This window comes from Lepisosteus oculatus, chromosome 4 (assembly GCF_040954835.1).
Source record: "Lepisosteus oculatus isolate fLepOcu1 chromosome 4, fLepOcu1.hap2, whole genome shotgun sequence".
Classification (NCBI taxonomy): domain Eukaryota; kingdom Metazoa; phylum Chordata; class Actinopteri; order Semionotiformes; family Lepisosteidae; genus Lepisosteus; species Lepisosteus oculatus.
In genome coordinates, this window is record NC_090699.1 from 47,387,056 (window position 1) to 47,400,644 (window position 13,589).

Consider the following 13,589-nt stretch of genomic DNA (forward strand, 5'->3'; position numbering starts at 1 on the left):
AATTTCACCAATTATGTAAACAGTTTTGATGTTAATGCATCTAATATTAATTTGATCCTTCTCATATAATACTGATGCACTTGCTAAGATTATTTTCCCCCAATTTAAACAATTTCTATGAAATACAGCATATCAGATAAAATACTTGCATAGAGTATAGCACAACGTCTTTATATGGCAGAGTGTTTAAGAAATTCAAAGCATGTTTACAAGCCAGAGGCAGACTCAAATGCTAGATATAGAAGAAAGTGTTACTTGTCTTTAAACTCCTGACAAGCAAATGGAATAAACAGATTTTTTTTCTGAGAGATAGTAAACTGATGGTACAAAAAATGGAGCGCACAATATTTTACTCTGACAACATGTTGCAACCTAGAGCCTAGTGTAAAAAAACAACCTATGATTACTTTGATAAGATTTTGAATGAACAAAAAAGATTGTCTTTAAGTTGACATTCATCTCATCAGACATTTTGGCATGTTTTTTAAGCTTGATACTTTACTTACTTAGTCCATTGAACTACTGTTTTGGCACCACTTAGTAAATTAAATGAAATGTTTCAAAAATATAAAATAATGTTCACAGCTGTAGTATGTAGCTTTCATGATGACTATTTTCTGTGCAGAGTTTGATTTAGTTAATATTCATATTAAAGTGACAGTGAAGATTACACTGTCACAGACATTCAATATGAAAGGAAGCAAGTTGCCTGTAGACCCATACGCTCTATTTCTGTTTTAATTGTACAGTATTTTCTTAACTTTAATGTTACAAATATTATTGTATTGGTGCACTGAAACTGACAAAAAAAACAAAAATGTAGTTTAATTGACTCTGGAATAGCATTAGTTTTATTATCCGCTTTACTGAATGAAGACTCAGTAATAACAGATATTTTCTGCTCTAATAACACAAAAGGTAGTTTGCAGGATATAAGGCAACTGTAGATAATTACCGTGTTCGTACCACACACGTAGGTATAAGATATATACTTACACATAAGTATATATCTCTAAAATATATACTTATGCCTGCAGGATATAAGGACATTGTAGATAATTACTGTGTTTGTACCACACACAGCCATTCTCTTACACATACAGTATACTCCAGCGCTGCCCAGTTCTTTTCCCAGTGCAAGCCTGACTTTCAACAGCAGAGCTGCTGTGTGAGATGAGGAACTAAAAGCCCTCACTCACATTGCCACCAGGGGTTGCCGGTGAACTGCTGTTCTATTCTGATAGAGCTTTTAGACACAAATGGCTAGAAGCACAGCCACTCCAGTAAGGAACCAGCCAGGACTCTTACTGGATGAAACTCTCAGGGGTGCCTGATTAATTATTTTTTGCCACATAATTGTCATTGTGTCATTTCATATCTTTGTAAACCTTTATGGGAGTTGTTAATTAATTTCAAATTTTCCAATATTTTTGACATTGTTTAACATAATTATTTTGGTGTTCAAATTAATCATATCAGTTAATAAAAAACTAAAAGCTTCTTATAATATTCAGTAAGGTGAACACCTTTAATAACAGGTGAAAATAAAGAGATTTACCCAGAAGTTTAAAAAGAATTCTTGGAGAAATCTGTGTGTAAAAACAAAATTATGGCACACTTGTAAAAGCAAACATAAGATTCTATTTTATTATCATTCTGTTAATATTATTTGGTAAAAGAAAAAAAACAATAGTGTTCTTTTTAAATCAGTTAGCTTTCATTCGCAAAACCTCTTTGTGCTTATTTATCAAACATAATGAGGAACAAAGCAACACAGAAAATTGAAAGTGTTAGGTTATTAAGATAGCAGCACTGATAATCGGTCTGTGATCCTTTAATCGTGTCACTGTGTTGAGATGAGTAACAGTGCGAGTTTGGATACAGGAGAAGTGATGCCTGAGTGCAACCAACATAAAGACAAGGGTAGGTGGCAAACTACTTTCATCAGATAAACAGGGTCATTTCCACACTATTAGTGTGTGTCCTTTTCCTTCTAGCAGAGACAGCTCCTGGAAAGTCACCAAGTGACAAAGAGACCACCATCTCTTTGAGGAGATGAAAGTTATGCAATCATTGTGTCTCTTTTAGAGAAAGCTTGTGATATGTACAGAAGCCCATGGACTTTCAAAGCTATCTTACTCTTTGCAAAATGCACAATATATATTTTATTTATTGTTTGTATTATTGGTATTATTTTATATTCTTCCAATGTTTTAAAACTCTTTTGATTGTGGAAAAGTCATTTTCAGACAATCTTTGCCTTCTTCCCTCAATTACATCTGGCAATGAGGCTTAAAGACACATACAGTTTTACATACACTTTGCAACACAGTGAATAAAACACCTGTCTCAGCATTAATAGGAAAAATGGCATTATTCTAGAATTTGACAAATGCTTTCTCCCTTTAAATGTAGTCATTTCTAACAATATATTTTTTTAACATTCACTATTTGTCCCTGAATGGATACAGGTTGTAACAGCAATGCTTATTAATAAAACAGAATTAGGTGTTGCTGTACCTCTACCAGCAAGGCCCCACTTTCTCATCTCTTTGGTGCAGGACACAGAGGCCATCCCATGTAGCTTCTGATTTAAACTGTTTTCTTACTGATAAGGAACCATCCCAGAATGGGGATGTGGCTCAATTATCGTGATCAATGGCAATTCCTGGCACCTCTCTGTCTCTGAGATTCTTAGGAACATCTGGATTGCAGTCCATGGGTCAGAGTTCATTGTTACTCATTCCTAGAAGTGAGTAAGCAATCAGGAACTTGCAAGCACGTGGGTCCCGAATGCCCGCCAAACTCTCAACCTCTCGAGCAGCTGTATTGTCTCTAGTTAAAAAGGCATTTACAGGCCTCAGAATTTGCTCCTCCATCCACTCTCGAGCTCTCTTTCAGACTTACTCACGTGACTGCCAGCACTGTTGTCTAAGTGTGGGACTTGCAACTTTGTGTTCCCAGTGCTGACCCAGAGGGGGAAAGCCCATACGTAAAGACAGAATTCCCGGAGTCAAGCCTGCAGCACCACCCTCGTGAATGCTAGCAACCCACAGTGGACGCCCGCCTGATCAATGGAGCATGCGGTCAGACCCTTGTCAATAAATGGATACTCTTATACAGAAGTAGTCTCTACGCCAGAAGGAAGCCAAATTTTTTTCCCCCTAAAGAGTGATTTGCTTTGAGCGACTCAGTCACCCCTTTGTGAAAAGAGAGAGTTTTCCTAGTTCAGCTCAAGGCTAACTAGCGGTCCCTGGAGAAACACTGCCAGTGAATCAGCAGAAAGTTCTCCATTTCCCCTCGACTCAGAGCACCAGGACTGGTTGGCCCTGAGTCAGTGGAGCACTGATTGGATCTACAGAGCCAGTCAGCTGTTCTTTGCTGTTCGTGCCGGGAGATATAAATCCATCTGGATCCAACTGGATAAGTAAACCCAATATTCTATATTGTATCTTGAGAATTCAATTGTTATCTCAACACAGGTTGATATCAATTTAATTTGTATGAGTAATGTATTTACTTATGAGTATCGTATGTAGACTCTGTATTAATCAGACTGATTAACGATAAAGTATATCCGAATGATATACTGAAGCATATTCCTTGTTTGAATCTCTTCGTGTTTTGTATCTTTTGTGATAAATTCTATATTTTGGTAACCCTCACAGTAAGATCTGCAATCTGTATCCAGGCAGACTGATACTGTATATTTTTATATGCACAGTTTTATGTATTAATAAATGTATTCCATGTATTTGAATCCGTGTGTGTGCATTGCTGATTGTTCTGATGATTGATCCTCTAAAAGCAATAAAAGAATCCCCTTGTGATTTACTGCCACAATAAATAAATTGTACCAGTAAGTTCACAAAACCCCTACACAGGTATGGGACAAAAGTCTAGAAATACTTTTTCTTTTGTAGAAAGAAAAGACCACAATTATCAAAGTATTTCATATTCATAACTGATAAAAAAAAACAAATTTTAAAAGTATTCTAAATACATATTTAGCCCTTTATTTTGAACAGCAGGATAGATGTTGAAATAATGATAGCAAGGCAACTCATATTCAACCTTTGTGCATCTAGAGTGGACGCAGGTCACAGACTATTAATCAAACATGACAGTACCAGTTAATTGTAGACACAACATCCAGAAACCAATAACAGAAGTGGAAATAATAGAAGTGATGTAATAAAATACATGTACACACTAGTGCATGAAACATGAGAAACTGTCATGGGAAAGAGAGGGGTGGCACTGTAGGAGGCTTTGGTTCTAGTTGTTTCAGCTTGTACTGGACATTCACGATTGGCAGTAATCCCCACCGTTATGGTAGGAGGGTTCAGTGCACTGGTAACACAGTTCAAGTGAATTAAGTCATCTGACATCACTTTTTATACCATTACTGAATTTTGCCTTTACAATTTATTTTCAGAGTAGTTGATATACACCATGTTCATTACATGTGTAGGGAAAACCGGTTCAGGGACGCCAAATATGTAATCATAGTGGCTCTCTGAAGGCACCAGTTCTGTAGGGTTTGGGCATTTACTGAGACAATTAATTGTAGCAGTAAATCACAAAGTTGATTCTTTTGATGGCTTTAGAATCCAACCATGCGACATAACTCAAACAACGCAAACACACAGGTACTAATACACGAGGATACATTTATTAATACATAGAATATGCATTAAACCTAACAGATCTTATCGAGAGGGTTATCAGAATACAAAAGGTATATATTCAGTCAGTTACAAAGAGTTACATATATCAAGAGGACATACGTTCAGTATATCATTCATTAAGACCGTTTCATAAATGAACTTGGTTATAACTTCTACACTAGATACTCAAACAAGTACATAACTCTTAGGAATTAAATTGATATCAACTGGTTTGGATAACAATTGAATTCTTGAGCTGTAATGCATTGAAGTTGAATACTCATCCAATCTCTGGGGATTCAGATCTCCTGCGGACTCAAAGAAACAGTTGCAGGCTGTTGCTGTCTAATCCGTGCTCTCTGGCTCGGTGCCAGGCTGTGCTGTGCGGCTTGCGACGGTGCGCTGCTGATGCTCACTGACCGGCTAGTTAGTGTTGGCTTTAACTAGCAAAGTTTGTGCACAGGAGAAAAGATGACTGTGGGTCCCAGCACGTCAGGAAGAGGACCGGTTCGTTCCTGATGAAGAGCTAGTTCTGAATAGTGATTCAGCTGTCCACAGTTCCGACCTGTTCACGAGGCCTGCTGCTGGTTACTCTCTGGCAACCTCCACTCTAGACTCTTAGAACAAAGGAAAGTTCTGGCACTCGGACACACTGGCTGTTCCGTGGTTGTCCGGGCTGAGTCTCAGGATGGTCAGGAGGCCCGCTGCGAGAATGTCCTGCCCTTGGGAGCCTTCTGCTCCTGGGCCGTCCTGCCCTGGAATTCTCCTTTGAATTCCCTTTAGAACAGTCCACAGAATCCTCTCCAGAATCTTGCTGAATCTTGTTGAATCTGAATCTGAATCTGAAACTCACAGGCTCTCTGTGTTGCCTGTTTTTACCTGGAGGAACTTCAGCTCATTGATTGGCTGAAAGTTCCATGGGCATCAGAGTCCCACGTGGGTTACTCGGCCCTACCAGTCCCTGATTGGTTGATCAAGGTGAGATATGAGTCGCTTACTCCTGACACTTTGGAATGTAGTCCAGATGTCCAACTGGCACTCCCTAGACAGATAGGCGCCAATGGATGAACATTGATCATGATAGCCAGGCTTAGCTAAGTGCATCCCCCTTTGGGAGCTGTCCTTATCAAAAGAAAACATCTTGCATGAATGGTTTCTCAGTGGCTGCACCACAGAGATGAACAGAGAAATGGGGCCTCATTTGGGAAGCTCAGAAACACTTAGTTCTGCCTTATTATTAAGCCTCGCCGCTACACATGGATACCCATGGACATTCAATATCATATATTCATATTTTTGTTATTTCTTTTAGGCTTCTAAATCTGATTTAAAATCAAGAGGCTGTGAAAACAAGTTCTCATATTCTCCGCTATGTTTGTGGAAAAAACTAATCTTCTGGCTTAATACTACACTCTTTTCAGAAAAACCTAAATACAGGGACTATTTTAACCATAATGTACTGAAAACTCTAACACCCATATTTCACAATAGCAGATTTTAACCACCTTATATTGGATATAATTCTCACACAACTACATAGTATACTGTATGCATCTACTTTGTCCAGTAAAAAAGTAAAGGTTCTAATAACTTCAGAAACTTTTAAACCAAGTAGTTCTTTATTTAGAAAAATAGAATGGACTTCCCTGCAACTGCACGTGGGAGAGATTGAGGAAGTCCTTCTCAGGTTCGTCTGATCCAGATACCTCAAAGCCACTCATTTCTTAACATGTTACAGGCAACACAACCATACCAAAGCTGAGCACTAATTGTAGAAAAGGCATATCCCTCACTGACAACACCACAACCTAGGAGGTTGCAGGGATCACTGTGCACTCAAGAGTTGAGAGAACCATGGACAACTAATCTCACTTTATCATTCTACTTTTGGAGCTGATCAGCTAATTATACACCATTGCTTGTGGAGTCCCAGTCACAATCGGCTGGTAACATAACCCATGCACCTGGGAGGCCTCTGAACCAAGTCTATGGTTTGAGCAATTACTAGAAAAATTATTAGAAAATTACTATAAAACAATCCCTATAAAAATAGATGCAAAACAATATGATTAGTAAAGAAACCAACTGAGGACTTTGGTTAACTTTAGTGTTTACTTGAATATGAATATAGCTCAGCTCCACAAGAATAGTCGAAAATCCCCCTGGATTTTTTTTACATCTGCCACTTGGACCAAAAAGGGTTTGTCAGAACTCTAACTCTTTGATATAAATTTCAAACAGCCTCTCTCGCTCTCTGCTATTTTTGAGGAGTTTGTAAAATGGCTATCATACCTCACTGGCAACATCTTGTCCCAATACTTAGGGGATATATCTGGGCCTCTGGAGGTCAAGCTAAAAAAGGGTCTCATCAAAACAGGCAGAATCTGCATCTGGGACTGGGAGTCTGAGCTTAGTCCCAAGTGCTTATATACATTGGCTTTGAAACAATGGATATAATAAATCAAAGAATTCTTCTTACCCAGCTTCAGATTCAAGAAACCATGTCATAAGATATCCTGTAATTTACAGTATAGATCAACCTTGTGTCTTTCTCAACAGAAACATCTACTATTATCTCACATACAGTATATGGACTCAAACTGTAAAATTCTACACAACCTCAGAATATAATTCACCCTTTTGGCTGTTCTGATAATGTGATTCAACCATGAATTTGGAATATTTCTTTGGAGTAATATTTCTTTGGTTCTAATATCTGCAAAATGAATCAAATTCCTTTCTAATTGCTTGTTTGCCTTGCAGGCTATGTATGGTACACCCATAGAAGTATTATATATACATAAACAGATTCTGAAATTGACTAATTTCTCATTTATGGGGGAAAGAAAATTCTGTTAGTGCACAATGGCTGTTTTGGTCTCTCCAGTTTTAATACTCTCACAGAGCAGTAATTGCACAATCTTACTGCAAATTATATGAGAAAAATTAAAGGGAGAAAAGACTGCAATGATATACAGCAATTTGAGAAACTATGGTAATTATATGTTTCCAAACTATTAAACATATTGCATTAATATAGTTTATTAAAATTATTACAATGGAAAACAAATTCATGGAAAATTCATCCTGAGTGGCAGTTATTAGTGAAGGATGATCACTTACCGCGGATTAGAATGTAACAATGGATTCATTTCTTTCTGATAATGATGTCCTTGATTGACAGGCTGTGAAAGACAAATAAAACAAATAACTGAAAAATTTGCACCAAATAAAATAGTAACTGTAAAGACCCACAGATTATATACAATTTAAAAATATATATTTTCTTATTCTTTATTGCTTATGTTTTGTCACACAAAGCATAATTTTGCACCGAATTAAACATGAAAAAATATATGTACAATATAAAGTATGGATGATATGGATAGCTACAGTAAATGTAAAACTAAGCAGGTTTCGCTTCATAACACTGAGATGGATTAACAACATGGTGTTATCGTGAGGTTTGCATTTCTTGCTGCTTGACTGATAATACATTTTCGGCTGCATTGTAAAAAAGACATACTGTAGTGTCCTATTCACTCTTTACAGCAGATACTGTACATGCCCATGCTGAGGCAGTTATGAATTCCGATTCTTTGTCATTAAAGCAGCCATTTGCGGATTCATTCATATCATTTTTTGCACTTGGGGATTTGGTGTGCTGCATTTGAAACATATTTAATCTAAGTCTATCACATCAAAATAATTATTGGATTAATATCACAATTGTTTTAAGGAATATTTTCGACACTAAGATACTGATTTATTAATCTTGAAACATATTTGCTTTTAATAAAAAAAACTACATGATATTTTGAGATAGTTAAGAAAGCTTACAGTATGCAACTTTGCATGTAATATAATATATGTCTGTTTCTGAGTCTGACCTGCTTTCCCAATCTACAACCATTTAAGGTAAACTTTCAAAGCAAATTTTTCTATTCTGGCAAATTGTTTCTTGCAAATACCCCCACCTTATGAGGCAATATCTACAAATGTTTTGAATAGAATAACATTGGCAATGGCATTTAAATGTACTGCAAATAACACAGTAATAATACCTAAATATCTTGTAGTCTTATTTCCAGTAATTAGTGTAAGAGTATGATTTGAGATTAGGTATATGGATAGGTATAGGATCATGATGCTTCAGAGTATTCAGAGAAAGGGAGGAACCAAATTACATTTCTATAATATCCTATGGTATCCTCATTACATAATGAATTTACTAAAGAGTGATTTTTTTATAGTCATATAGGACTATAGGAAATGTTTTTAATTAAAAGAGGTTATTTATGGCTGGTCTAATGGTGGTGCTGTTGCTACATTTTACACTCAGACCATTTTCTGGCTGAATGTGAAGGACAAAAAGTCCATATGAGGACAACATACACTATGGTGAATTCTTTGAACAATTTTAAGGATTGATCACATAAGATACAATTATGAAATAAAAACAACTTCTCTAATTCTTCAGCAAAACATTTATATTTTAATGGTTTCTAAAATGTATTTTAGATAAATGTACTTCTGTATTTTTCTGTGTTGAATTAATTTGTAATGCAGTATCCACAGATAAGCATAACCATAGAACAGCCACATGCCTTTTGACCACCTTCAGCTAAGTGCTGAAGTAATTCTGACAAGCATTTGTATTTCTTGAATGATACAGTCTGTGAAGCATTTAACCAGGAGCACCTAAAGCCCAGGCTTTGGTGGTCTGGAGAGAATCTCTCTGAATTTTAAACCAAAGTGCTGTCATTTCAGAGCTGACTGCGCAGCACAGGCTAGCTGACATGAGGGCTGATTTCCCACTGAATTACACACTGGTACATTGAATACAAAGGTACAGGCAGATGGATACCACACACTTTTAAAAAGAGATGAGAATATGCTTATATTTCACTACAGTAGCTGACAGTCTTACACAAACTCTCATTACTATCATGAGTGAAACATTACACCTCACTTCCTATTAAAGTGTTCAGAAAAGTCTCTAATTTACTGAAGTTCAGCAAACTGAAAACTGCAGAGGTTGATTTTGGTAAATCCAGTTATTCACTTCAAGGAAATGTGGCTTATTAACTTGCACTTGTTCTCCTACTTAGGCATACAGTAGGTTATTGGTTTAACACTGGTAAGCCCTTAGGAATACATAGATTCCAAACAATTGTTCATTGGTTTTACATTCACTGGATTATCTGTATTGACGCAAAAGTATTATCTGTATTGACGCAATACTGAAAAAAATATCCATCTAAAAAGTGCATTTTCATTCTAAATTGCTATTCCTATCAATATATTCAGAACAGGTTGCCATACTTTGAAAATACATAATTGTCATTGAGTTTCTTTGATGTTTTCCCCCTTACAACTCCATTCACTAACAGTACTTACACTTGACTTGGTAGTCATTTGGTGCATTTCTTCATTCAGGTTTAGAAAGGACCATAGGTTTGATTGCACTGTCTTAAAACATCTCCATGTCATAAGGCCATTCTGGTCAGAGAGTAAGTACAGTACTGTACCATTAGTAAAAACAAATCTAGGTTAATTGGTTATTGGGAAAATTGGGGGAGGTGCAGTGGTTCTGTGCCTAAGGATCTGCACCTGTGGCTGGAAGGTTGTCGGTTCATATCGAGTGGCTGGCAGAGGACTCCTACTCCGGTGGGCCCCTGAGCAAGGCCCTTAACCCCAACTGCTCCAGGGGCACCGTATAAATGGCTTACCCTGCGCTCTGACCCCAAGCTTCTCCCCCTGTCTGTGTGTCTCATGGAGAGCAAGTTGGGGTATGCAAAAAGACAAATTCCTAATACAAGAAGTTGTCTATGGCCAATAAAGTGATCTTACTGGGAAAATTGGCCTTAGATGTGAGTGTGAGTGTGTGTTTGTGTTGTGTATCACATCCAGGGTGTGGCCTGTCTTGTGTTCTTTACTTGCCAATAAAGGCTTTGGCTCCATATGACCCTGAACTGGAAGAAATGGTTAGAAAATGGATGAATCTGTGAAAATGATAAAACTGTTAATACAATTAATGTAATGATATTCCAAATCAATGGCAGTATAGATTTAATTCAAATATCATATTATTTTGATTATAGAAGTTCTAACAAGAATAAAATCTTCATCTGTTTCTTTGAAACAGAAGGTTAAAAAGTAGCCCTTTTGTTCTTGTGATTCAGGAAAATGTACAGTATGAGCTTCACCATAAAATGCATATTAAAGCTTTCATTTTTTTGTAATACACTTTGTAATATTTGTTGATTATTTTCATTAGAACTGGCAGACTATATTTCTATTTCCCAGTGCCAGGGATACCACACATTAATTTGGAGAATTAATTTTCAAGACATTGAGCTTCTATGATAACATAAAATGAAACATTCACATATGGAAGAAAGAATAATTCTACACCTTTGTACTTAACCCCTTCAAAAACTGACACCTTGTGTCTTGAACAGTTTTAGCAGTGATGACTTCAGTTTGAGGTTTACCAGAGGTTGACAGGAATTCCATGTGGTTGTGTCATCGCTGCTGGTGCTGATGCTAACATTACAATTGTCAATCTGGGATGCACTAAGACCAGGAGATCTGCCTTCCTCCTCCAGCTCCTTGTTTTGTTGTCTCCAAAGGCTGGCTAGCATGTGGCACTCCCAAGAGCTCATTCTGGTCGGCTGAAGGTTCCTCAAGTCATATTCCTTATTAAAAATGCAAATCAGAATTTTAAATGTTAAAACATGAATGTGTTAAAAAATATTCTGTTTAAATAAGTCAATAGCTGTTTTGTAAAGTCTATATGCCATGGCATAGTCAATGACTCTGATAAATGTATGATAAAACTACTTTAATCACTACACTACGTTTTACACATATTGATTTGTTCTGTCTTTTATCACACTGCTTGATTTGTAGTGTTCTTTTAAATAGCATGTCTGAAATCACGTTTTTTTCAGACCCTTTTCAAGGGAACATCTGGTGATATTCATGTTAATAATATTATCTCAAATTGCTGTATATACAGGAGAACATTAATTTCATCCATGACTGAAGTGCAACACCTGCCTAGAAGATAGACAGCAGCCAATACATACCTGTAGCTCCATTTCATAGCAGATCAGGTGGGGATGTGACAAACTGCTTTACCAATTGAATTACAGGTGAATGTGAGGTGCATGTATAAATGGGTCTTTCATGGTCAAGGACTCAGAACCTTGGTCTTTATCTGAAGCACAGAAGCCCGTACCAGTCCCTGGTTACCAATGGGTTTGGAAATTCTAGTTTATATGGAATAGTGCCACCTACTGGTCCATCTATACCACTTAGACCAGTGGTTCTCAAACGTTTTGGACCAAGTACCACCCCTGATCAAACCAAAGCATCCAAGTACCACCTATAAGTCATCTTCTCATAGGAACTACAGAAAATCTCAATGACAAACATGAGCACGCGTGCACACACACTCACATACACATATAATAAATATTATAATAATAATAAATTTTATTTGATATAGCACCTTTGAAGTTGGCTTCTCAAAACGCTTTACAGAATGACAACATGAACAACAACAATTAAGAATACACAATAAAAAAGCAACAGTGGAGCAAAGCAGATGTGAATTAATTGGTCAAGCCTTGATACAATTCACAGCACAGTCTAACAGATTTTAAATCATCAGGCAATTTCTTGACGGCCAAGGCCTCGTGGTGGATGCTGCAGTGCGTCCACTTCATATCTGGAGCAACCTCTAATTCATGCAACTACTGTACACTGCTGCATCGGCTTGTCATCGCTCTAGCACCGTCTGTATAACCTCCAACCCATTTTATCCAGTCGATGCCATTCTCTTCAATAGATTTATTCAAAAGCTGAAATATGTGCTCTCCTGTAGTTCTTGTTGGTAGCGGCTTACAGAACAGAAAGTCCTCATGGGATATACCCTCAAACTTGTATCTAACGTAAACAAGCAAATTGGCCAAATCAACGACATCTACAGACTCATCTAACTGCAGTGAAAAGCATCTGCTCATCAACGCGCTCTGTCAGCGTAGTTTTGACATCATCTGCCATATCAATAATTCTACGAGTGACTGTGTCTTTCGTGGGTGGTAGCAGGTCAAGCTGTTTAGCAGCATTTTCTCCATACATCCACACATAATGTAGTACATATCAGCTCTTTTGCCAATGGTAAGCGAAGTTCTACTTTGTGGCTTACCTGCTTTTGCAAACCGCAAGCTTGTACTTTTATCTGTTTCCATTTCAGGAATCCGTCTCAGAAGTTAAAAGAAGTTTTTATTTCATGCGCAAGGGAGCGAAACACAGAGAAGCTCGGTGTATTTTTCCTAAATTAACCTACAACAGTCCTTAAATATTTTTATGTTATCTATCACGCTTTCCTGTGCTCACAAGATAGCCAATCTTTTGTTCCAAAACCATGAGCATTCTCCTACCTCCCTATTTGCGGAAGATAACTTTTTTAAATACAAGTGGTCACTCGTTCGTAGCACACATTTCTATGCTTTCCTGTGCTTACAAAATTGGTATTGTTTCAAAATCACGCATATTCTCCTACCTCTCTATTTGCTGAAGATAACTTTTTTTTAAATACAACCAGTCACTTACGTTCGTAGCACGCATTCCTATACTATGGTATAGAATTGCATAGTAGCTCGTGTCCACTCAAATATTAACACGCGCTGTATCGTAGTACATAGGCTGCGTATTTGACACATTAAATAATTGTATTAAAATAGAAAATATGAAAACGCGTTCCAATTTTTCAGTGCACACAACAAATTTCCAGGGTCATCTGACGTACCACATGGGAGCGCAATAGTCTGGTTTTCCTTAGAGGTCTCCCAACCCAGCAATGACCACATCTAGTATTTCAATGATTAAACTTTTTTTTGTCAATAA

General features: G+C 37.1%; 1 protein-coding gene across 3 annotated transcripts in view; it reads right to left on the reverse strand.

Annotated features, from left to right (window-relative positions):
- Positions 1-13,589, reverse strand: part of cfap20dc (CFAP20 domain containing) — a 168,089-nt gene that overhangs the window by 46,185 nt on the left and 108,315 nt on the right. For all 3 annotated transcript variants that reach the window (XM_069189315.1, XM_069189314.1, XM_015347091.2), the window contains exons 14-15: positions 11,168-11,371; positions 7,794-7,855 (exon numbers count right to left, since the gene is read on the reverse strand). In XM_069189315.1, the coding sequence (XP_069045416.1) occupies positions 7,794-7,855; positions 11,168-11,371 (266 nt within the window). The remainder of the gene's footprint in view (positions 1-7,793; positions 7,856-11,167; positions 11,372-13,589) is intronic.